The sequence below is a fragment of the Nesoenas mayeri genome (genome assembly GCF_963082525.1).
Source record: "Nesoenas mayeri genome assembly, chromosome: 3".
NCBI classification, from domain to species: domain Eukaryota; kingdom Metazoa; phylum Chordata; class Aves; order Columbiformes; family Columbidae; genus Nesoenas; species Nesoenas mayeri.
In genome coordinates this window covers 51,605,451-51,630,921 of record NC_137544.1, presented here as the reverse complement: position 1 = coordinate 51,630,921, position 25,471 = coordinate 51,605,451, and the positions used below count along the sequence as shown (strand labels likewise).

General features: G+C 38.9%; 1 protein-coding gene across 1 annotated transcript in view; it reads left to right on the top strand.

The window, feature by feature from the left end:
• The window catches only part of ROS1 (ROS proto-oncogene 1, receptor tyrosine kinase), a gene marked incomplete at its 5' end in the record, with an annotated part of 72,297 nt that overhangs the window by 30,612 nt on the left and 16,214 nt on the right, over nt 1-25,471 (top strand). Inside the window, 19 exons of the mRNA XM_080342285.1 lie at nt 173-236; nt 869-1,071; nt 1,869-2,080; nt 2,583-2,869; nt 3,802-3,978; nt 6,418-6,635; nt 7,314-7,455; nt 11,041-11,273; nt 13,870-14,046; nt 15,073-15,247; nt 15,729-15,846; nt 17,940-18,121; nt 18,814-18,906; nt 19,681-19,816; nt 20,223-20,385; nt 20,657-20,721; nt 23,374-23,503; nt 24,131-24,228; nt 25,248-25,451. Of these exons, the coding sequence (XP_080198411.1) occupies nt 173-236; nt 869-1,071; nt 1,869-2,080; nt 2,583-2,869; nt 3,802-3,978; nt 6,418-6,635; nt 7,314-7,455; nt 11,041-11,273; nt 13,870-14,046; nt 15,073-15,247; nt 15,729-15,846; nt 17,940-18,121; nt 18,814-18,906; nt 19,681-19,816; nt 20,223-20,385; nt 20,657-20,721; nt 23,374-23,503; nt 24,131-24,228; nt 25,248-25,451 (3,077 nt within the window). The remainder of the gene's footprint in view (nt 1-172; nt 237-868; nt 1,072-1,868; nt 2,081-2,582; nt 2,870-3,801; nt 3,979-6,417; nt 6,636-7,313; nt 7,456-11,040; nt 11,274-13,869; nt 14,047-15,072; nt 15,248-15,728; nt 15,847-17,939; nt 18,122-18,813; nt 18,907-19,680; nt 19,817-20,222; nt 20,386-20,656; nt 20,722-23,373; nt 23,504-24,130; nt 24,229-25,247; nt 25,452-25,471) is intronic.

Genomic DNA, 25,471 nt, shown 5'->3' with positions numbered 1-25,471 from the left:
TTCCTAGCTGAGCAGCCAGGGGATCTGTTTGTTGTTGTTGTTTTGTGTGTGTGTTTTTTTTATGTTTTGTTTTGTTTTGTTTTGTTTTCCTCATTATCTCTGATTCTACAGACTCCCAGATGCAGTGACTTTTGTTGCTATTTAACACATATAACAATCTTCTGTCCCACAGGTGCAAGCCTTCACCTCTGTGGGTCCAGGACCTTTGTCTGATATAGCTGAGAGGAACTCATCAGGTATGTATGACTTAGATGCCATCTCATGGTTTGTGTCTAATAGCTGGTGAAATTTGCAGTACGGGAATTTGGTAATCTGATAAATAGCCTCCGACACTTCGTGTGACATTTGTTATGCTCTACAGTAGACACCACAGAGTTACAGCTTCTGACATGAAATGGTTAACATATTTCTTATCATTAGATTAGATGTCAGACATTTCAAGCCTTTCCTCAAAATTATGTAAAATTAACTTTTCTAGGCAACCTCAGGAGAGTATGGAACAGCAGGTTTAGATCTGTAACCTGCATATTGCTAGAGATCATAGAATATTTCTAATTGGGCTAACCAGGAGAGTTAGAGACCTAGTAGGGATCATAGACTGTTTATACTTTGGCTGTTAAAGATAATTAAGTGAACAAATCTGCTTTTACTAGGCTTTTAAAAAAACATCTAAAAAACCTCAGGAGTTTATACATGATGGCAAGAAGATATCTCATTATTTTATTTATTTGCTGTGACATATGACCAAATATAATTTGTGCAGGGCCATAATTTATTTTTATCTTGTACTTGCTTTCCTTTTGGATGATTGTTATTGTGTAGATTGTTTTTTTTTTTTGTAAATTTTGCTGTGCACTTTTCTTTCCAGATCTTTTCCCTGTCCCAACTCTAATAACTGTTTCTGCCAAGAAGTTGTTGCTTACTGACATAGACAATGATAATACCATATGGGAACTTTCAGCAAAGGCAAATGTAAAGGACATCTGTTATACTGTTAATGATGACAAAGCGTACTATATCATAGAAGATTCTCTTTTTCTCCTGGATGTAAAGACTACTTCAAAGCTTCAGGTATTCCATTGTTCATTCCCTTTCTTGAGAGAGTATAGGAAAATATGTGGCCATTATTGCATTATTTTGGGGTTAATTATGTTTTTGAAGAAATCAAAGCTTCATATTTGAAACAGAAACAAAGCAGCATGCGGAACAAAGCACATTTAATGGCAAAATACAGAGGGGAAAACAGAAGTGGAAAGACAATTTTCTTAATGACTGTCAGTTTGTTTGAGATGTAATATGAAATAGGTTAGCTGGAAAATTTTCCTTTCTAGCAATACAATAAAAATACATACAATTTTAATGTATAACATGACATAACATAACATAACCTAACATAACATAACATAACATAACACAACATAACATAATAGAACATATTTTTTGTGGTCATCAATAGCTATTAGAATAGACCAGAGTATGCCAGTGGTAAACTTTTCCTATTAAATATGTATGATTTTACTGTCATCTGCTTTGTTGATGAGATATTTCAACAGATATTTAATTTTATATTCACATTATTAAATACAATATTTTCTGTTTGTCAAATGTAATTGAATTAAACTTGATTTCATTCTAATTTCAAGTACATAGAAGCAATATTGAAGCAACAATTGGTATTTGTGAGATAATAATTTTAATTTGTATAAAAATATTGAAATCTTTACTCCATGGGATCTCTTTATATTTTGACTTCTACTTGTCGAGTAGAAACTATTTCAGAAAAAAATCTAATTTCATAATGTACTAGCATCAGGTGGGAAAATTCTGCTCTCAAGTAGCATTAGTAATGTCTTTATTTTTCTCAAAAGTTTTTCAAAGATGCATATCTTCACAATGCCACAGCCATCACAGTTGACTGGATTGCAAGACATATCTTTGTTGCCCTGAAAACACCATGGAATGAAACTGAAGTGTTTGTTATTGATCTTGAGCTCAAGATAAAATCTCTAAAAGCCTTGAACATACAGTTGGGTAAAAGTAATTCAACTGTATCGTCTCTGTTGTCATATCCTTTCTTAAGGTAAGACATATATTACTAGTAACTTTTAAAAGCATATTCTAAACAGGATTTTCATTAAATCATCAACTGTTGGGACCAAAAAGGACCTTTTATAGTATACGAATCTTTGCATCATGTAAATCTCAGAAGCTTTGGGATGTAGTTCTACTTTTATGCTGCTAGTTGAGTTTGGACACATCTAATTTCAAAAGATGTCTGTGTTTGAGTAAAGATTTCAAATGATACTTAAATACTGATAGGTTCTTCTACTTAAGTGATGCGAAGTCAGCACCAGGCAAAAATTTTTTACAGTAACTGTTTTATCCAGAATACTAAGTTATTGTGATGTTCCACTCAAAATTATCCTTTAAACACCTGGAATCACTCTGCAAATATGCTGCTGTAGTTACCTTGTTTTAAATGTTTGGGAGGTTTGCAAATGTAGTCACTTATAGAACTGCATTTAGAGCAGGTTGCTCAGATTGAAGTTTCTCAATTATAAGCAATGTATTTTATTTGATAGCCGCTTGTACTGGATTGAAGAGCTTGATTATGGCAGCCGCATGTTTTGCTATGATATTCTGAATAACACTGTGCACCACATTTTGGGATACATATTAGCAGAAGAACAGATGAGGAACTACTGCACCTGTAACGTAGCAGAAGCAGAGCTAGGAAGAACTATGAGTATAGATGTGTCTGACTCCAAGAATCCTCAGCTGCTCTTTGTCAAAGGAGGAGATGAAATATGGGCCTCAGACATGGACGGTTGCCACTGCTGGAGAATTACCAAAATACCAAGTTTCCAAGGTCTGAGCACTCTGTTATGTTTCTAGGTAGTTTGTGATTCTTGCTGTCTCTTATGTCAAACAATATTCATTTCAGCAAAATAACATTTATGAAGCACTTTATTTATAAAAATGATTGATCTATAGGCAAGATGGACAAAATGTTCATGTTCTGTGTTTCCAGCTGTGTATCCTGTTGATACAAACTAGGAGGAGGAGCAGTGTGAGGATATTGATGCAAGTATGTATTCTATTAAGATGTAAATCAAAGGGAGACACTACCGCCTCGAATGCTAAATGTCAATAGATTTTACTTATAATATTAACACATTCTTTTGCTAGGGTTTCATATTAGATACACCTGTTCCAGTTTATATCAATGAAAAGTTACAATACTCTCTTGAATTATGCCTGAAAGTGGCACTGCAGACTTCAATATGTGGGGAGGGTACTTCATACTGGTAGTGTCTTGTATGACAACTTATCAACGTTGTGCTTCTTGTAATAATAACATTTAATCTTGGTTGCTCAATTTTCAGCTTGATTCTGGAGGAGTGTTGGTAAAGCTGTTCTGTTACCTGAGGAGCTGTCTTAATTGTTCCTGGGAGCTGGCAGAGCACTGTGGTTTTCATCTTGGAAAAATGAAGTTTCCATAGGCAACACTTGCTCTTGTGTTTTATTTTTGGTGTTTGTTAATTGTATTGGAGTTCTCATAATTGTGGATAATAAAAATCCTTCCAATCTACACTTGTAGACTGAAATAACAAAGTATCTCAGCTGCATGAGACATACTGAAAAATATCAGAAATCTCTTTTCCAGGGGAGGTCTTTGAAGATATGGTATGACCAAGATACTCATAATGACTCACTGTGAATACAAACAACAGTTTGCTCTTGTAAAATTGTTTGCTCAGGGTTTATTCTGAAGCTTAACTGTACAATGTTTTCCTACAGGTAAGAAAATTGGCAGCTTGACTGTAGATAAGAAATTTATATACTGGAGCACTGAAATGGCGGAATACACTGAAATCTGGCTAGCAAATAAAGAAAGTACAAGACACTCTCTTCAGAAGAGAGCAAATCATAAGCTGAAAATCTTAGCATACAACTCAGCGGCGCAATTGTATCCAGGTAGAGGAGATCTGGGGTTGTTTTGTAAATGTAAACAAATTTATTTCAGAGCACGTATGTAAGTTGCAGACCATGCTATGTGTATTTATATAAAGTATGCTTTGTGGATTCAGATGCCTTCTACAGGCAAACAATTTGCTATGTGTATTTTTAAAAGGATGAATGCAAGGACTGACCTTGTGTTGGATCACATGGAAGGTCATGATGAGGGACATCGCCCATGTTTCAAAGACTTGGGACGTTAATGCCAGATCATGCCAATTTTCAAAGTTGTGCCAGACCTGGAGATTTAGAAAAGGTGGTGCACTGTAAAACATAGAGAAAGAGCAAACATATCCACAAAGTGTAGCAAGAGTTTGGTGATTATCCCTGGTACAGATTTCTAGTTTTGTTCACAATTATGCAAAGTTAAAACAAATGAACAAACAAAACCTCTGCCATTCCAAAGACAAATAAGAACTGTGCTTATTAAAATGATTTATAAAGAAGTACCTGAAAGGCAATTAAAGCTCACATTATAGTAAAGCCAGGTTTCACTTAGGATTCCTAATAATTTAAACACTCATTGTAGAATGATAATGAAAGAAATGAAAATTAGTTTTAATAGAAAGTTAAGATTCATGGGCCCTCTAGGGATTATCTTTGTAAAAGTAGAGGTTTAGAACACTTACTAGCCCGATGAATATATTAAAAATAATTCTTTAACTTCAGTTTTGCACAATAACCTGTCAAATATACAAGACAATATTTTAACAAAATGGACTTTTTGGAATAAAATAACTTCACGGTCTTTTGGGCAGCCAGTAGTTGCTCCTGCCTGCAGCTGCCCTGACCAGTGCCCAGGCTATTCTCTCCAGCACTTTGGGCAAGTTTGTTCCCATGAGGTCTGTGTGGGCTTGGCTTTGATGCAGGAGCCTGTTTTGGCCCTGGTACAGAATGTACCAATCCCTGTTCCCAGGGACAGGGTTTCATGCAAGAGCCTCAGGCTTAGCTGATGCAGAAGGGAAAGAACCGAATTTCAGTCCAAAGAGATTATTTCTACCCAGAGATCCCCATAGAGCTTTTCTTATTTACATTCACTGCTACGAATATATTTGGAAAAATACACAGCCTTGGCGTTTGGAGGTAGGGGACACACAATATTCTGAATTATTCACACAAGTTTGAGATAAATGAACACACTAAAATAAGAAAATAAATTCTTCTTTCAGTGAATGGTGTATCTGTGGAAAAGTGATATTTGCAAAGACCAGCTGGTTTGACTGACATGCTTTTTGCTGCTTTAGTGATGTGAGCAAGCAGTACTGCTAGAGTTTCCTTTCATTCTAACCTATTTAATTGCCATTCAGAGATGTGATGTCAGTTGATCATTTAAAACATCAGAAGTACTCAGTGAAAATTATTGTCCTGTCACAGAATCTGTGAGAGAATGATTTCTCTTCAGGGTTAGGAGGAAGGGGACTGAATATGAGTGAAGGATTTTCTTGTCAGGGTAAACACATTTCTATGGAACAGCCTGACAGAAACTTTGACTCTGAAAATGACTCAATTCTTTATTCCATCTGCGACTTTTCCCGTGGGAGTTATCCTACTCTAAGTAACTAAAAAATTGACAAAGATTCAACTTCACATTTATTTTTGTTAAACAGAATTTGTTATTCTCCTTCCCTTATGTGCACGAACCTGCCTTTTGTAGGATTAGTGGGGTTGTCCAGAGAGAAAATATTTCAACAATGAGGTCAGTTGCTCTGGCCTAAGGGCAAACATTGGTCCTTGTACCATCTTCCTCATGCATCTCCTTAATCTTTTCCTTCTTGGCAGCAAGTCCATTCAGAACCATAGAATCCTTTCACTTGGAAGAAACCCTCAGGATCATCGAGTCAAGTAATGAGGGGTGTTCTTTTGTTACTTTTTGTTTACCATCAGAGAGTAGTTTCCTATTGTGTTCTCTCTATAGACTCCTTTTCTGCTTCCAAAATCTGTCTTCCCTTTCCCTGTTGTGTTACTGTGAACTTTGCAAGTGAAAATCTGTTTGGAAGAGAAGAGAGAAAAAGTTGCTAGAGAAAGTTGCTCTCTATTATGCATATCTGTCCTTTCTGTGACAAGTAAGTTCATACTCATCAGTGTGTACTGTCCTTGATAATACAGCAACACGATCTGGATTTCCAAGGTCTTTAGGCACTTGAACTTAAATTCTTCAGTAAATCTGTACCTTAAGTGAATCTGTTCATGAGACTTTACTTTGATGACTGACATTTTTGTGTCCATGAAAGTGATCAAGAAAGTACATTCAGGTGGGATCTTTTTTCTGTTTCTGTTTGTGAAAAAAGAGAGAATAATTTATGGTTATGCTTTCTCGTAGGAATGGTAATTGAATGCCATGTAAGTTTGAATTGGTCCAGCAGTAATTTTTTTTTCATTTTTTGATGTTTTTCCTAGATGAAAGATGCCTGATTTTATTGTTAGACACTGAGAAACCTACTATTCTTGATACGACAAACACCAGTATTACATTAAGCTTGCCATCTGCCACACCACAGCAGCTATGTCCTGGCATATCGCAGCCTACGCCAACATATCTGGTATTTCTTGGACAAATGACTAACAGCCACGGGAACTCAAGCTACCATTTGTCTGCTCTACAGCAAACCCCATTGGTATGGTTATTTTGGAGTAAAAATGCACATGATATCATATGTGAACAGGGAATGTGATATCACTGCTAGTCATTTTACAAGCCATTTTGTTACTTTAACTCAGGGATTTTTTCCAGTTCTATATCCCCAATAGTAATTCCCCTTTCTCATCAGTATTTGTTAAGTAGGAGATTCTTTAGCTTTCCTCTGTGCAAGTACTCCTCTACTTTTTAACATGTCTTTGCTAAAATCCTGTTAAAACAGGTTTTCAGTTTGTACTTGTAAAAAGAGCAGTTGTGGTTGATATTAATCTGTTTAAATAACCCTTGAGACTCTCCAGCAATCATAAGGCCTGCCTTCATATGTTTTGTGGTAAATGTACTTGCCTAAAGTAATTTTTTCTTCTGTTACATTTTTTTTGGACTTTGCCATTTCCTATTTAAGCACCAGGCACTGAACAATATGCTTTTGTAGCCATGCTAATTACACCTCAGCTTGTTTTTTTAGCATGTACTTTCTGTAGTGACCTATTAATAAAACTATCATTTTAACTTTTTTTTTAATTAAATGCTAAGGTGTATTAGAATGCAAAAGCACTACTGTATTTTTTTTAACACTCATTTTATTGACAGATGATTGGATTGACATATGAATATCTTTTCTAAGAATACTTGTTTATTGTCTGATTTTGAATTACAGGAATTTCAGGGTCCTATAGCCGTCATAGACAATCTACAGCCATTTTCAAGTTATGTCATACAAGTTGCAGTGAGAAACTACTATTCAGATCAGGAAGTGCTGCCTATGGGAAAAGAGACAATTGGCACAACTCTGTATGGAGGTTTGTTTCACATTTTATTCTGGCTTTGAAAGGAATTCTCATCTCAGTTAAAGGAAGAGGTGTGTAAGTTTGGGTTGCAAATCAGAAAACAGAGAAATTTTCTGCTTAAAATGTAACCTGTGTAGATCTTCATAACGTTTTGGCAACCAGACTTGATGAATCTGTAAGATTCATAACACATATATGTATTCTCTAGCGCTTTCTCTCATTGGCTTCCTGAGGAAAGATAAACTGTGGTCAAAAGTGGCTAAACAGTTCCAGTTTCTGCCTTGGACCACATTTTTAATAAATTGTATTTGAATGTATATGTGATTATGCATGTTTAAATACGTGCATTATTCAGCATTAAGATTTTTCCCCATGGCTTGACATTTTTCTCATAATCACTATTTCTTAGAGTAATGCAGGTTTGATTTATTGTGAACCAGGCCAAAACCACAACACTTTATTTTTACTTCTCTTGGTCTGAATGCTAATTGCACATTTTCAGCTGATTTCAAGAATTTTGATGTGGCCTTCTCAGGCCCTTTTACATTAGAAGAAGAAAGGAGTAGTGATTTGAACTTGAATATTCACTGTGTAATTTAGGGCAGAGAGTGGACCGGTTAAGGATTACTTACCTTCATAGTTATCCTCTCCACCCCATGCTGGACTTTCCATTGCAGAACATAGATCTGGTGCTGCCTTAGTTCCCTAACTAAATAGAAACTAGAAATGATGGTTTTTGTTTGTGCATTCAGATATCTACTTGAGTCCAAAACTACTGACTGCTCATCTTGTCGTACTTGTTGAAACATGGGGCATTTCATAATGAGGAAACTCCACTCTCTGCTGCACTTCAATGCAGACCCAGGTGCTGGCACTAGGAGTGCCAGCGTGTCTCCCATCTGTCCTTGAAGTCAACGTGGCCCAGAAGCTTTGCTCAGTTGCCACAAGAGCAACTGAGATTCATAAGCAGCCCAAGTTCAAGATGTCCTTATTCTTTGAGAATACTACTAGTCTGAGCTAGATGTTTTCTGTGGTTGGAAATATCTTAATTAGGGCAGGAAGATGCATCTTGTCATCCCCCAGAAAGAAAAGGATTATCTGAAGGTGCATGCTGTGCCTTTGCATGGGTTGTGTTGCCTTGCAACCCAACCCACTAGAAGTAGCTGCTCAGGACTTTTTCTTGTTTTGCATGTGTGTGTATACAGATGTACACTTGTATCTGTCTTCATGAGGAGCTGAATTTGCACTGCTCTTCAGATAATTTTCTCACCATTTGAGTGGAACTGCTGGACTCACTTGATGAAAACAAGGAAAACTACGATGAGAGCTAGCTATTTCCTGTAGTATACATAGCACTTGCTCTTCTATTGGGTTGGTTTGCTCTGTAACTGTGCTCCATTGACTGTGCCTGGTGTCACCAGCCAGGGTCAGCTTGATCCACATAAACTCACCACTTGCAGAGCCATCAGGCACCTCTGACAATAACCAGGTCAGCAAGGCAGAATTGTAACTAAGCCTACATGGCAGGCAGTTTGTATTTTGCAGGAAAGACTGTGGAGATTGTACCCAGAGATGCTTGCTGTTGAACTCACAGTAATGTGGGAATGCTATAGCTGCACCTTCACTAGCTTTCCTGTCTGGCTTTTGTCCTGCAGCACTGGAGCAATTCTTCTCTGAAAGAAGGTGATGGAATGAAACTGAGAGGCATGGCAACACCTGGTCCTTGGGCATTAGCTCAGTTAACCCAGCTACAGCAAGGCTGCCCATAGCTGATGTACAGCTCTGCAGACTATGCAGCTATGGAGATATTGCTGTGATAGGCAGACAGGATGCCATAGCAGGAGTCCTATGATTTCCCCTTCTCTTTCTTTACCTCTGCTTGGCCTTTGGATGCTTCAGAAGGTGCTGAAGCAACTGGAATTGGAATAAGTGCAGCCACCGCTGTGTTTTTCTTACTTGTCTCAGTGTTTCTTTAAAGGTTCATCCATAGAAGAAGTAAAGTTCCTTTTTGCCACTGTTGTTCACAGAAGAGCATCACCTGTGAGCTGTCAGTGGCTCCTCTTAAGCACAGATCATTCCTTGTTTCTTGTCCTGAGAGCAGTCATGTTTTTCCTGTCAAGAAAACCTCAATTTAAGATGAGCCTCTCTTCGTTTTTTAAATGAAAGTGGAACAAGAGGAGCAGGCACACTGCCACTCTTCTTTCAGGATCCAGGGATGCTATGCTTTGGAAATTCTCTTCCACCATGCATTTTTTTTTTCCTCTTAACATTCTGACCTTTTAGCATCTGCAGCATCAAGCAAATAGGCTCTCATTCTGTGTGGTTCTCTGGCTATTACGAGCATATATTTTTAGGACACTATGGCAAGAAATAAAAAACCAAAAGCTGGCCTGTGATAAGTAGATGTCAATTCTTTGCATGGGAATCCACATCTGTATTGTAAAAATCTATATGACACGCTGATCAAATAAGCCTGAATACTATTGGGATGTGACAAGAATTCACACACTTGCTTCTGAACCATCCCGCAGCAATGTACACCCTCTCGGGGACAAAACACAAAGGTAGCATAAGAAACAGGAGACTGGGTTGCTCCACTCAAATGGAATTTTTCAGTCAAGTTAAAATGAAACATGAAACTCAGGATTAATCTCTACTTTCCAACAAAAAGCAAGGAAGACAACTTGGAAAAACTACTGCATTGCTCTTGCCATAGAGTGTCACTCTTTCTCCACATATGTTTTAGCTAGTGAAATTAGACTTTGTCTTTACTAGTCCAGCTTCTGTATGTTTCAGTTAAATAATCTGCAGTCTTGCTCCTAGAATATACATTATAGCATATGTACTCATAATTATTTTATGCTAGGAACATAGATAATGCCTTAACTTTTTACCTATGTAGATAGTTCAATAGGAAAAAATAATTTTTAATGTGGAGTTGGGGCATGTCATATATGATTTCGAAGTTTGTGATCTCAAAGTTTCAAAGGAAGGTGTAATTTTTCCAAAACAATTAGTGAGTAACCAGTTGGCATGGACATTAGACCAGCAACCCAGTTTCGTGCTTACACAGCTTAGCCAGACCATGTGTTTCTGATCGAAACTGTAAATGATGGCAAACAATGCTGAGTTTAGGGTTTTCTTCCTTCAGACTTTTCGGTTCAAGAAAGGACTTTCCAATTGGAATAGTACATGAGTACTTTTGCCAGTGCATATCGAAGTAAGCATCATATTAAACTCACATCTGAGACCCTGATTAGGAAACAGACAGCAGGAATTCAGTGATACGACTACAAATGTAGAAGTATAGGACAACAGCTGGTGGTTTTTTTGTCTGCTTGCATGGTAGCATAACCAAGGCAATACTAAAAAAGTCCCTCAAAATATTTTGAACTTGTCTGCAGCTGACTGACTACAAGAATATAAGTTTTACATGTGTAGAATGTCAACCCTGTAAATGGGTTATATCCATATACTTGTAACCTTTTTTCAGTGATATTTCTTGACTTCTCTAAAAGTAACACAAGAAAATAAACAAAAAAAACCCTCTAGTGACATCTGTCCCTGAGAGGAAATTATTTTTTCTTTCTGTTTCAGTCCCAGAGGCAGTTGATTCCATTAAGACAGTGGTTTTGTCTGACACTACCATCAACATCTCTTGGAGTGAACCTTTGAAGCCAAATGGACTTCTGGAATCTGTCCGCTATCAAATCTGTGTTAATTTATGGCCTCCTGTCCCAGCGACACCCTTGCGAAAAAGTGAATTTCCAGATGGGACACTTGCCTGGTCTGTCAGTGGGCTCCAATCTGGAACAATCAATTCATTCAAGGTATAATATAAGCAGCTTTACCTGCACTAACTTGCAAATCTTTAAGTTGCTCTTCTGGAAAGCTATATGTGTGTTTTGAAAGTATGAATTCAAAACTTGGCAGACGTCTCTCAGTCCTTTAGTCTTAAGGAAAAATAAACACCACAGTTTATTCCTGTATAGATAATTCAGATAAAATCCTAGAACTGAGGTCTTTTCTATTTGGGGAGCACATCACGAATCTCAAAAATAAATAGGAGTTTCTGCTGCAATCCTGTTGTTACTGCCCTCAATCTCCATGCAACACTCTAAGAGAGGGGCAAGTGATGGCTAACCTCTGTTCTGAAAGGAGGTTGCCTGGAACTGTGACCTGCTTTTGAAGGACAAGTTGTAGTGCAATAACCAGGGCTATGTGAGTGCATGGCCAAAAGATAAAAGCTTTTCTCAGGAAAGCAACATATCTGAAACCTTCATAAAGAAGAAACCTCCTTATGTTACATCAAGAGCAAACTCAGCCATTTTGTGAATTGCTGCTTTTCATTTAATCAACAACTTTTCATTTAGGAAAAAAAAAAAAAATTCTTAGTCCAATACACCAAAAAGTATCTGAAATATTCATAGAGATATAGTACATGACTGGATTAATATTTGTCTGATTCTGTCTTCCAGCAGTCACATTTTAAAGAAAAGTGTACTATAAAATATGCATGCAAAGTTCATAACAAGTACAATATATCAATGCTGATCCTTTAACAGATGTAGAGGACTAACAATAATTCAAACATGCAAGTAGGGGCTTGGGTATTTGGTGACCTTTGAAGACAATTTCTGTAGACAAGAATATTGAAGGGTGGTTACAAACCCTCTGATTTTGGATTGCATTGAAACATGATGCTGTCGATGCAAGGGAAAAAGTAGTTTCTTCCACTGTCCAAGCAAGTCATAGACAGAGGAAGACAGAAATAATAAGAGGCCAGCCGCAGGCTACCTAGCAGAAGCAGCAGAATGGGATATCCATCCATCAGCTGCTGCAGTTCATGTGGACTCCCACACCAGTGTTGCACAAAAACTTCGGTGTCTTGTGTAGTTATGCTGGGCTATGAATGGTGAGAATTGGGGGCAGACAGAGCAGCCCCCGACCCCCCCACCCCACCCTGCTCTCAGACTCAGGCAGCGAGACTTTTGGGGCAGCCAGGGCAGGGGAAGCATCATCCTAAAGTAATGTCAATATTACCTCCCTGAGCAGTAGTCATTTCTGTAAAAGTGAGCAGGAAAAATATCTTAATGTTGAAACAAAATCAAGAAGGTGGAGGAACCAAAAGAATTCAAAGCAGCAAGGACTAAAAAGGCAGCTGGGAAGGCTCTATTAGTATTCTGAAGAGGAAGACAGTAGGAAGAATAGGTTGCTGTATCTAGTGTTTTTTTTTTGTTTGGTTGGTTTTTAAGAACAGGAGGCTTGTGACTAGATATTTGACAGAATTGCATGAAGCCAATGTTAGCAGAACAGATCAGGAGAAGAAAAGATCAGGTTAAAGAATATTTATGTAGGTTATATATATTTAAGTCAACAGCATCTGGTGGCCTTAAGCTACCTAAGGAGCTGGTTAAAAATAGTCTATGAATGTTCATAATTATCTTCAGTAACTTTTGGAAGAGAGGAAGTCCCACAGAACTACAAAAAAAATAAAGTTACACTTAACTTCAAAAAGGAAATTATAGACTACTTTGTGTGAATTTAGTACCTGAAGTTATTTTAGGGATATATATGGTTTTACTAGGACTATATCAGAGCATATATAGGTATTATTAGGACAAAATGGTAAATAGTTGGTCTACAACTATCTAGAGGATAACAGAAGAATAAAAATGTCCAATGTGGATTCATGAGAACAAAACATACTGCTTCGCCCTTTACAGGTGAAGGGTTAAAAGGAAAATAATAAATGATGTATCAGGTCAGCAGGGCTATCACCAGGGTGACGTTTTCAAAAGCAACCAAGTAAACATGTCTGCAGAATGCACACTGAATGCATCACATACTCTGAGAGAGTGGTTATCCCAGTTCACCCATGGAGAATACTGAGGTGATGACTGGACAGGATCTGTTCTCTCCTTAAACTGATTTTGTGCTTCTATGAATGATTTGGATGGTAAAATGAGGAATACCTACAAACCTGTGTACCTTTATGTATATCTGTAAGTATGCATACTCAAACATCTTGTCATATTTGTGGCTTACTGTAAGGCAGTATACTAGGGCATTTCCTTATCTTGTATGTTTTTGATTCTGAAATATTGCACAGTATGTGATGTGAGACCTGTATGCCTGTGTAAGAGTTTGTGGCATTTAAGAGAAGTCTAGAAAGAGAAGAGTCTTTTTAGAAAGATCAAATTAGAAATTAAGAAGAATCTCTGAGGAAGGGAACTCTAGGCCATGAACTTCCAATCTGAAGATGTGTAACGCCTCAGCTGTGAGGCTCAAAGTTTTTATACACCTATACCTATATTGCCTGAATATTGTCTTGTTGAAAACAGCCAATCTTCCAAACACTTGGAGCTGCTAACGCCACTTTTCCAGTTGGTCTGGTGTTGTACCGTTTATCTGTTTCTTGATCAGGTTCTTGCTTTTCATCCCAATGAGAACTGGTTTTCTGAAAGTGTCCCTGTTATTGCAAAGACTTTTGAGACTCCAGCTGCACCTGACAATATAGTTCCCAGAAACACCAGTGTCCAGCTGGAATGGAGAGCTCCTCTACATGTTAATGAAACCAGCTTTTGGTTTGAGCTGCGTAAGGTAAAAATACCCTTTATTTTTTTTCCAGATGAGCAAATTTAACCCACTCTCTCCTCATGAGCAGCATGGGGTGGCAGGATGAATCTGAAGAGTCTCAGTGGTTAATTTGGGCAGGATGATGTCAGTGTCAGTGGCTCAGAAGGGGCAGGATGGAGGCAGTGTTTGCCAGGAACAAGGGGGAGTGCAGCTGTAGCATTTAATACTCCATAGTGCCAAAGGACATCCTGGATGACCCCATCAGAATTCCTCCCAGGTCTCCGGTTTCAGTAGAGTCTCCTCCCTTTTTCCTCACTGCCCTCCCTCAAGCTGGCTTGTAGCTACATATCCTATGTCTGCTCTGCACAAGAAAGAGAAGAAAGGGATTTTCAGCATTTAATATGAGCTACAAGCTAGTATAGGAATTTTATTTTCTTGTAATAGAGGCTAGGAGAAAATGATGGAGAGAAAGATGGGTCTGGAAGTGCAGACTGTCGAGGTAAGTGCTGCAGTGAGAGCAGTATGGATGGAAGCTTCAGATTTTAACGTCTGGACCATTAGACACAGAAAATGTCATGTGCTAAACTGGATCACGTAGATTCCTTAATATAGATCATCAGATTCATTAGACCTACACCAAACATTTCCCATCCGCCGTAAAACAAATGTCATAGCACAATTCCACTAAACTGTCTTCTTTCAAGTGCATCATGGCAAGCTGAACTCATGGGTCCGTCACAGTGATCCAGAAATACAAGATGTACAGAGATAAGCAAGGGAAAGGCTCCTTTTGGCTGTGCAAAGGGGCCACTTAATCTGTTGTCCTTTGTGACTGCCAAGACTTGTAGGTCTCCTGAAAACAAAGAAAAAAATGGGTTTTTTGTCCTTGGTCTCCAAGAGGACAAAGTCGCGTGATTAAAACAGCACATGCATAAACTTTCCCCTATGATATTAAAAGGTGGAAAAGTAATTAATCTACCCAGGAATAGAACTGTGACACAATTTCAGCAGAGTAAGAAAGTTGACCATGATGATATTTTATTTTTCTAGTGGCAAACAAAAAGTGACTGGTTTTCTCCTGCAAGCACTGCGTGCACAGCAGATCTTGTTTACACATGCAATCTCACAGGAACTCTTCCTTCAACCAACTACTTTGTAAGAGTAACAGTAGTTTATGTTACAGGAGTGCAAAGTACTTCCTCTCCAACAAGCTTTAAAACTACAGGTAAGCACTGAATGTAGGATAACAAGGTTTTAAGACTCTTTTCAGGACATGAATTTTCAAACACGATATTTTATAAAATTTAGCAGGCAATTTTCTTGTACTAAAAACCAATAGTTGTGTGTGTTTGAAAAATAAATAGCACAGTATCACATCTGCAAAAGTAAAAGGGTGAAACAAATGAGGTTCACTTTCAAGTGGAGCACAGGAAAAGAGTGAGGGGAACTGAGATGAAATGCCTATATGCATATGAACTCATAACTACAGGTGAAAGGCTGCATGTGAATGAAAATTTTGAAACTTGTACATCACAAAGCAAAGGCTGAAGATTCATACTTCATGGGTACTATTGATAAAGATCCTCCATTGCCTTGTATTTCTAAACACTCATGTGCACATCTAAATTTTTGTCTGTTCCCATTAGCCCCTTGTCTTGCTATAAACACATTGTAAGTGTTCTGTTTCTCCCCTTCTTTGGTCTTAGCTGGTGTTCCCAGTAAGCCAGGAGTTCCAAAAAAATCAGAAGACACCAAAAACTCTGTACAGTGGGAAAAGGCTGATGACAATGGAAGCAACCTGACCTACTACATCTTAGAAAGCAGGTAAGCTATGCATGCAGGTACTCTTCCCATAGAGAGCTGCCCATAACAAATCTGGGTGTGCAGAGGCTTTCAGTTTGGCTCCGATAGGAAGAGTGAAATATCAATGACCCTTCTCAAAAATGGCCTTTTTCATGAGATCTCTTTCTCAGGTAAACTAAGTAGCCACCATTTCCAGAAATTCCTGGAAAACTTAGAAGAAAATGCACGCTAACAATATTACAGACCAACCCTGAAATACAGGGATATATTTGGATATATGTTGGTGAATTAGAAGAAGATTTGGAGATACTGTCAAAGCACAAATTTTAAACACTTAATATGTATTCTCAGCTAAAATATATGTAGAAATAGTGTTCAGAGGAATCATGGAAAGGTCTTACAAAGTGGCCAGGAAGAAGGTATTACCACGAATTTGGGATGACCAGATAATTTTTAAAGCACTCTGTCATCAAATACAGTTTGTCTGGACGATACATGTCACAATCATTAGGTATCTATAGAGTGTGAGTTCTCACTCATTCCTGCACTGGCATTGTAAGGGCTGAATGGACAGGTTAGAGTGTATTGTTGTGGTTAATGACTTTGAAATTTCTAATTTTTTAGCCATGACCCTGAAGAGGTTTATTTAAGGTAGGCAATGCAAGACTTAATGCATTATTTAAAAATGGGGAAAGTCCATCTTCTGATATATTCCTATGACATTTTTCGAAATCAGGACTGATGGAGGGAAGCAATTTTTTAAACTCAGATATTATTTCCTTTTCCTCAGCTAACTCTGTGCTTATGAAAGCTAACGACTGACAGCACCGTGGAGCTGGGCATACTTTACCTATATAAGTTTTCACCCAGACATACTTTCCTGGTGCTGTAAGCTTCCTCCATACAGTTCTGTGAGTGTGTAGAAGCACTGACCTGCGTGCTATGAGACCACCATAATTTTGATATGCCAACCACCAGTTTGTACCTGGCTTGCTGTGCATGGGTAGAGAAAGGACAGACCCTTGGCCTGTGTCAGGGCTGTGTGTTAGCCACTGTGTTCTCTAGGCTCCAGCTTCTCATTCATCTCTGAAATCTTAATACATTGCTAAGGTGTTGGGCTTTTTAATGAAATGAGCATTCCTCCTGCAGTTTGAATGTGCACATGCTGATATTTTTGTCTGAATTTAGCTTTGAACCTCATGGTCATTTTACACCAGATGATAGAAAAATGTTAGGCCAGTGGTATAGCATTCTAGAAAATATTTGCACAGACCTTTGAAACAAACCCTGTTTTTCATACAGTTCTGGTAGGGATGTGTACACACCAAGGACATGAACACACAGTTTTCCCATGTCTTTCTGATTTAGAAGTGTTTGACCTTTTTTTTGCTTCATTAAAGTGTATTGGGAGAATGATTGACATGCACGTGAAGGTTATTTCATATGAAATACTAGTGTCTTGCGTGACATGAAATGATATTTCAGATATGGCCTTTCAAGTTGAAATACATGGTCTGCTTTTGGTCGGTGAATAATCAGCTCTGAATTTATTGTGAGCAATCAATCTCAGTCCAATGGGGAAAGGAAGAAATATACCCAGCAGTCAGCAGATACTGTGGGAAACTGGCTAGCTGAAGAATCGGGGCTTCCCTGCCAATGACCTGCTTCCTGTTTAGCTTGTGAAACCTGATGCACAAGAGCCACTGAATTACTCTGGGCCCAGGAAAGCAAAAACCTCTAGCAGGATACAAAAATAAATGTTTGTTTTTTTTTTTTTTTTTCTGAAAACCAAATAGGAAAGTTTTGAACTCTTGGCTGTGAGGTATTTACTGGAACAGGTGAAACAGTGCTGGAGATTTTTATGTCTAAAACATTCTAGCATTTCATTTCCAATGCCAAGCTAAAGATGTGTAATTCCTAGCATTGCTGAAATGGTATAATACAATCTTCTGCTCCGTAGCCAAAACCCCATTATGAGATTGAGCTTTCTTTCATGCAGGCAGAGAGAGATATTTTGAAGGCCATGGAACTGAAGTGAAGAAAGATGGGAGGGAAAGAAGTAATCTGACCTATGTTAATGACATACCTGTGTTATTTTGCTCTGCCTGTTGCAGGAAGCATTCTAACAACACCACAAAGTCCTTGTGGGAGGTGGTTTACAATGGCTCCTGTATCAGCATTTGCACATGGGAGGCCAAGAACCTAGAAGGAACTTTCCAGTTCAGAGTGGCAGCTGCAAATGCGCTGGGACTTGGTGAATACAGTGACACAAGCAAGGATATAATTTTGGGTGAAGGTATGTCCCGTACTTTGTCACTCTGTTAATGAAGTTTTGTATTCAGAATAACCATACCAATTTATGAAGACAGACCTACTATTTTAATAATGATATTGCTGAACAGGTGAAGTAATGTGTCTAAGCACTGGTAAATGGCGACTTTTATATGGTGAGCCCAGGTAATGGTGCTCATCCAGGCTCTTCTGCACAGCACAGTGGGCCTGAAATTTGCTTCTGATCATTTATACCAGTTAATCTCTGTGGGCCTGAACACTGAAATTTGCTTCTGATCATTTATACCAGTTAATCTCTGTGGGCCTGAACACTGCATTGTGGTATGATTCCTGAAATAAAGGCAAGCTCCCACACCAGGTAAAGATGTGAGGATTACTTTTTGCCTTTAGACAGAACATTGGACCTGCACTTTGTGAGTGTTTTTGAAAATCCCACCTGGAGTGGTTAAACAGTTCAGCATTTTCTCTTTCCATGTACACAGTAGATCATCACCACAGGAGTGGCTCAGAGCTGTGGGAGTAAGATTAATTTGACCAAATGTAGACATCTACATACAGCTTGCAAGAGAACTTTGTGCAGATGAAAACATTTACACAGCAGGCAGCTCAAGGGTTCTCTCAGGTTTGCTCAGCTCTTTAGGACTGATTTTGTTTGTGTACAGAGTCACTAGCCAATTTTCCCCTTCTATTTAATAGATACAGTTATCTCCCCAGACACCATCATTGCCATTGCTGCTGTGAGCGGAGCTGTCGTGCTGAGTTTGACTGTGGCCACGCTATTTGGCTTTGGTATGTAGCTGAGTTTTTCGCATATCCTTGGTTTGCCAGGTCTCAGTAAAAGGCAGTTCAAATAGTGAGACATGATCAGCCTTTAGGTTTAGGAAAACACTGAAAAATCCCCAGGGTAAGAGCTGACAGGAATTTGTATTTTCTCATCCTTTGAGGCCCTAGAGATGGTAGATTATGTCTTCAGTATCAAGGGCAGGATTCCAATTCACGCTATCCTCAGGCAGCTCTTGCTGTCGATTCCCTGCAAGAAGAACACAGGATTGCTGAAGGAACTCTCAAGTTGGATACTGCTTTTATTCTGCAAAGGGTCCCATTTTTTCTCTCTTAAGCTTTGTGCCTGAAGACAGGATGTAGAGCGGGGGTGTCAAACTCATTTTCACTGTGGGCTACATCAGCCTCACGGTTGCCTTCAAAGGACCGAATGTAATTTTAGGACTGCATGAATGTAGGCATAGTTACTGATCTCTACTGATGTAGAGATTACCCTGAGATGTAGGTGTCTGTATGTGGTGATCCTGCCCTCTCACTCCTCACCGTCTCCCTGGGATACAGCAGTAGCCCTTTGTGTTCAGGTCTTGACTAATTTCTCAGCTCAAGGACCAGTTGTCTGTGTTTTGTGGGAAAAAGATGGTGACCAGACAGAAATGTCTTGCTTACATGAGCTCTGAGGGGACATATTGAACAGAATACCAAAACAGCTGTAGCCTTTCAGCCTGCTTGCACACTGGGATACTCTCAGAGTGAAATGTCTGATGGTCTGCTTTTCTGTTCCAGTATGGCACCAAAGATGGAAATCCGGAAAACAGGCCATGCCTGGGCAGATACTGTTTATGAAGGAAGATAAAGAATTAGCTCGACTCAGGGGAATGGCTGAGACAGTGGGACTAGCCAATGCCTGTTATGCTGTAAGGTATGTTTCTGGAGCAAATTTATTTTTCAGGACAAAAACATCTAAGAGGGCTTCCCTGGACTGGTTTTCATCAGTGACACCTCAAGGTGGAGTTAAGGGCTGCATCTGCACCGCAGGGCAGGTCTGCTCTGAAGTAGGCCATGCCACATTGGCTCTCTGGTGTGCACCCTGGCCTGGGTCGCCCCCAGCCCACCCTGCACACTCACATTGGCAAGAAACACAAGTACACAGGGAAGATAGAACACCTAATGTTTTACAATAGCTTCCAAAACATCCAGGCCTCACTTGAGCTCCCTTTAAATGTATCAAATGAGACAAATAGTACCAGATTCATTTAAGGAAGAATTTTAATATCATTTTGAACATTCTTAGGTATGAACAAGTGACTACTGTTGCTGTTTTGTAGCACTCTTCCTTCTCAAGCAGAGATTGAATCATTGCCAGCTTTTCCTCGGGACAAACTGAACTTACACAAATTGTTAGGAAGTGGAGCATTTGGAGAGGTGTATGAAGGGACTGCAGTAGACATCCTGGCAGATGGAAGTGGAGAATCCAAAGTAGCAGTCAAGGTAATTGCAGCTATGCATTCCTCTGGCAACCGAGTGGGGTGGGCAGAGGGATTTGGCTCAGAGGTTAAACCACAGAAACAGGTGTTGACAGATTTGGGTATTTTCCTGCAGTATTTCTTGCAAGTAACTCAGGGCTGAGCCTATTTCCTTGTAATGACTGCTAAATGTGTATTTTAAGGCCATGTCTATGTCTGATTACTTTACTTAAGTGCTACATGATAATGGTGGTGGTGACCTAAGTGCTATTACACTTTTGCTTTCTATTGAGTAGACTTTGAAGAAGGGTGCGACAGACCATGAGAAGAGTGAATTCTTGAAGGAGGCACACTTAATGAGGTAGGGACAGCTCTGCCACTGGACACCCTTTGGAGCCAGTATCATGTGAGGGTGGTGGCCTTCAAGAGGAATGAAAGTAACACTTTCCTCTAAACAAATTACTGTGGTGTTTTGTGGGTGTTCTTCTCTTGCTGCAAAAGAATTAAATCACTGTTGATTAATATTTTAAAAATAAAACTATGAAACTGATTAACAAAATTTAACATACAGACAGCAAGTTCAGCGTGCTCATGTCATGGATTTATTGGGTTTGTACAGATTATTTCAGTACCTTTGCTTCCTTATAACTGCATTTGTTGTTAAAGGCAGTTGGGTAACATTTGGCTAATCCCATTTTACCAAAATAAAAATATCAGAACCAGCTGGTGCCTTGAAGTTTCAAATAACTGTTTTTTAAAAATGTACATACTTACCACTAGAGGTTGCCACATACCTCTTCTATTGAAGCAAACTTAAAAAAATAATGTGTCTGTCATCAGTGCGAGAATTTCACGTAGTCTGATTGTCAGCTAGAAATCTGGTTTTCCAGAGCCTTCATGAAAACAAGTAGAAGTTTGGCTGAGTTTTCAGCTGGTAACATAAGACTGAGAATGTGGTTTAGTTTTCAGATGCATTTCTGCACTTCTCTTCCTTAATATTCATGAATGCAGAATTAGAAGCATCTTTTGAAAAATGAAGGAATTTATATCCTACACAGAAAACATAATGTTATTAAATTTGAAACTTGTTTTCATGGCATTATTTTTTGTACTTACATACTTGTAAAAAAATATCTTGCATTTTTTGCCTTTTTCCACATACCATACACTGAATGAGATAAAAGACTCCTGAAAACCAATATGACTCCATGTCATTAAAATGTAAATTAATGGGAAATAGTAAGTTTCGTGTGTAAACTTCCTACAATCTATTTTTAGTCTACCTAGCAGTCATAAACCCAGTTAAGGTTTCTTTCCTATGTAGTGTGGAAATTATACGTACCCATAGTTCAAAGTCTCTGAAGATTCCCCAATACTGCTTTCTTGTTGCAGCTAATAATCCAAAACTAGAAATTGTGGAAAAATATATAATTGGAAATTAATACATTTAAATGTAAGCATTGATGTACACCAATACAATCAGACATAGTAACAAAGAGAACAAAGAAGTTAAAACATTATATATTTCCATTAAACAATATTGTTTTTAAATAAGTATGTTTTAGATGTTTTAAATCTTTCACTTTTTAGTGTGACAAAAGAATGATTTCATTCCCTCATGCAGGGTTTAATGATTTTTCTTGATGTTCATCTGTAAGGTCTCATAAATGAAACCAAGAGCAGAAAGGAAAAATAAGTGGACCTGATTGCTTACAAATGTTGATGCTAGATATTTAAATATAGCTCTTTTTTTTTTTTTTTTTTCCTTGCCTTTTTGGGTGTTCATTAAAATCTGGATTGTAGTGTTAGGGATACTGCCCCAGTTAAGCAAGGACTATTTGTTTCTTCCATTAATGCTATGCAGCAATGGGGAAATTGAGTTGCCTGTATTTCAAAAAGTCATTTGATATTGATTATTGGTGAGTCCTTTGTATACAAATATATGTAGCAAATTCTTGTGTGTATCCCATGACTTGGGAAGTCAGGAATGACAGCTCTGTGGAGAAAGGTCTGCGTGAGCTGTAAGGAAAGTGCCAGGTGCTCCTTCCCCTGTTTCTGGTGTTGGGAGTGCTGAAATTTGGCTGATTGAGAGGTATATGTTAGGGGCTGGGGTAGCTGTCAAATTCAAATTCACAGTTTCCTCTAGAGTCCCTACCCACACCTAATAATATGTGAATTGAAAGAGGTTAGAAGGAAACTGTCCCGCTGTTTTATTTGTTTGTTTACATTGGTGTACTTGACAGCATTTTAGACACCAACGGTTTCCCCCAACAGAGTCAAGTTTCTCTGACTGCTGGTGCAAGTCACTTCACACAGCAGTGCAAAGGGAACACCATTTTCTAACACAATAATTGTGATTGTAAGAACACAGGCACTGACAGAGGCTATAAATATTCTTCATTCTTTGAGAAGTGCTATATCTGAGGGTGCTGATTGCTCTGTGGTAATCCCCCTCTCTTTGGACACACGTGGACAATTGCTAGTATATCTGCAAGTATTTCTGCATATTTTGTTTCTCTTGAAAATGTACTGTGAGAAACGGTTCTCCTCTGAACTGTGAGAATAACATGTTGCACCTCGTGCTCTTCCTTTCTCTGTGCATTTCTCTGAATCAGCAGTTCTACTATGAATATAGTAGTAAAAGTACTCTATTAAAATAATACAGATACCTTTAATGTGCAGGTGGCAATTCATGTTATTCCTAGACGAGATTGCCATTTGGCTACCTTTCTTTGCTTTCTGGAAATATAATGAAGTGTGATTTTAATACACACGCATGCATTAGAGTACCCATCAAGGTACAGTGTAAGCCCATGTCTTGAAAGGATGTCCCTGAACTCTCCCTATAACTAAGCAAATCCAGGCACTGTGAGTTGATAAATCATCTTGTTGGTAAAGGCAGGATTGTAAAGGCCAAACTGCTCATTCATTGCTTCCAGCTATATGGACTTTATTAGTCATCAACCAACTGGATTTCTTATATGGAATCTTACAGCTGTGTCTTTCTTTTCAGTAAATTTGACCACCCTCACATTCTGAAGTTACTTGGTGTCTGCCTGTTAAATGAACCTCAGTACCTTATATTGGAGCTGATGGAAGGAGGGGATCTACTTAGCTATTTACGAGGAGCCAGAAAGCAAAAGGTAGGTTGAAGACCATAAGACACATATTTTTAACCTGTAACTGCCCACAGGTTCTCAGTTTTTCCCTCTCTCAGAGGCCATCCTGATGTTCAGCTGTTTGTGTACCTGCAAGATCTGACCTGACTTTTCCCTGCTACTCTGGGACCTCGATGTTGAGTGCTGACCTTGCATTTAGAGTTGCTGTGAACCAGATTGAATGTCATTAGGTCACTGACCTCAATTGTGTTTTCAGTAGTGAGATGTCTGCTGAGTAATAGAATAATAGTATTATACTGAATAATAGAACAGCAAGCAAACCTGATTTGATAGTGGGAGGAAATTTTCAGGGTCTCATTTCTTCCACTATAGTGAAGAAACAATTCTGAAGGTCCCAGGATATTTTTAGCCCCAAATCAAAGAATGGGATGTATTCACCTGCCTTGCACTGCAGTGATTTGGCAGTTTACTGTGTTTGTAATTAGAATTCACTGTGTTGACATCCAGAGATTTTGTACCTGTTCTTTGCATGTTTTGGAAAAATCCTATACATTTCAAATGAGGAAACAATACCAATTTTGCATGAGGAGGTTGTTGTTCTGAGCTTGTAAAGTTGGAAGACACAGCTAACTTCCATTTTTGTTTTTGTAGCTCCAGAGTCCCTTACTGACAGTGACTGATCTCTTGGATATATGTTTGGATATTTGCAAAGGCTGTGTCTATTTAGAGAAAATGCATTTTATACACAGGTACAAGACTCATTTCCTTAGTTTTCCAAGGTTTACCCACAATATCAGGACTAATTATCTTACTTGGGAAAAAATGCCTAGAAAGATGTCACAATGTAACAGGGAAGATGAGAGCTCTGGAGTAAAATTTGTTATGCTTTTCTGATAAAAAAAGTTGTGTCACAAAATGGTGGGCTACTCTGAGATCTGAATCCAGTACTTGTTGCACCCTAGGCAAGAATCATATCCTGTGCAACAAAGGGAAGGGCAAGAGGGGCGATCCATTTACTATTCTCATCTGCCTAACAGGTAGCTACAGAGAACACAGCGTCAGGCTTTTCTCAGAGATTCACAGGGAAATGAAGAGAACCAACAGGCACAAGTTCCAGCAAGACAAACCAAACTATGTTGTTCACTGGAACAGGTCGTAGGGCAAGGCTGTACCATTTCCAGTCTTTAAGATATGCAAAACTTAACTGGATGAGGCCCTAAGCCACTTGATGCAACCTCAAGGCTGGAATTGCTCTGAAAAGAGGGTTGAACAAGATGACCTCCATAGGTCCCTTCTGACCTGAGCTATCATACAATGCTTGGTGAGACTGCACCTGGAATATTGTGTCTGGTTCTGGGCCCCTCAGTTCAAGAAGGACAGGGAACTGCTGGAGAGAGTTCAGCACAGGGCAACAAAGATGATTACGGAAGTGCAGCATCTCCCTTATGAGGAAAGGCTGAGGGAGTTGGGTCCCTTTAGCTTGGAGAAGAGGAGGCTGAGGGGTGACCTTATTAATGTTTACAAATATGTGAAGGGTGAGTGTCACGAGGATGGAGCCAGGCTCTTCTCGGTGACAACCAACGGTAGGACAAGGGGTAATGGGTTCAAACTGGAACACAAGAGGTTTCACTTAAATTTGAAAAGAAACGTCTTCTCAGTAAGGGTATCAGAACACTGTAACAGGCTGCCCAGGGGGGCTGTGGAGTCTCCTACTCTGGAGATGTTCAAAACCCACCTGGACACATCTTGTTTCTGCCTTTCTAATCAGGGACCTGGCTGCTCGCAACTGTCTTGTGTCTGAAAAAAGATACGAGAGCTCCTCCCGGGTAGTAAAGATTGGTGATTTTGGACTTGCCAGAGATGTCTATAAAAACGATTATTACAGGAAAAGAGGAGAAGGCCTGCTCCCTGTCAGATGGATGGCTCCTGAAAGCCTCATTGATGGTGTCTTTACAAATCGCTCTGATGTCTGGTGAGTTATAGCATTCACAC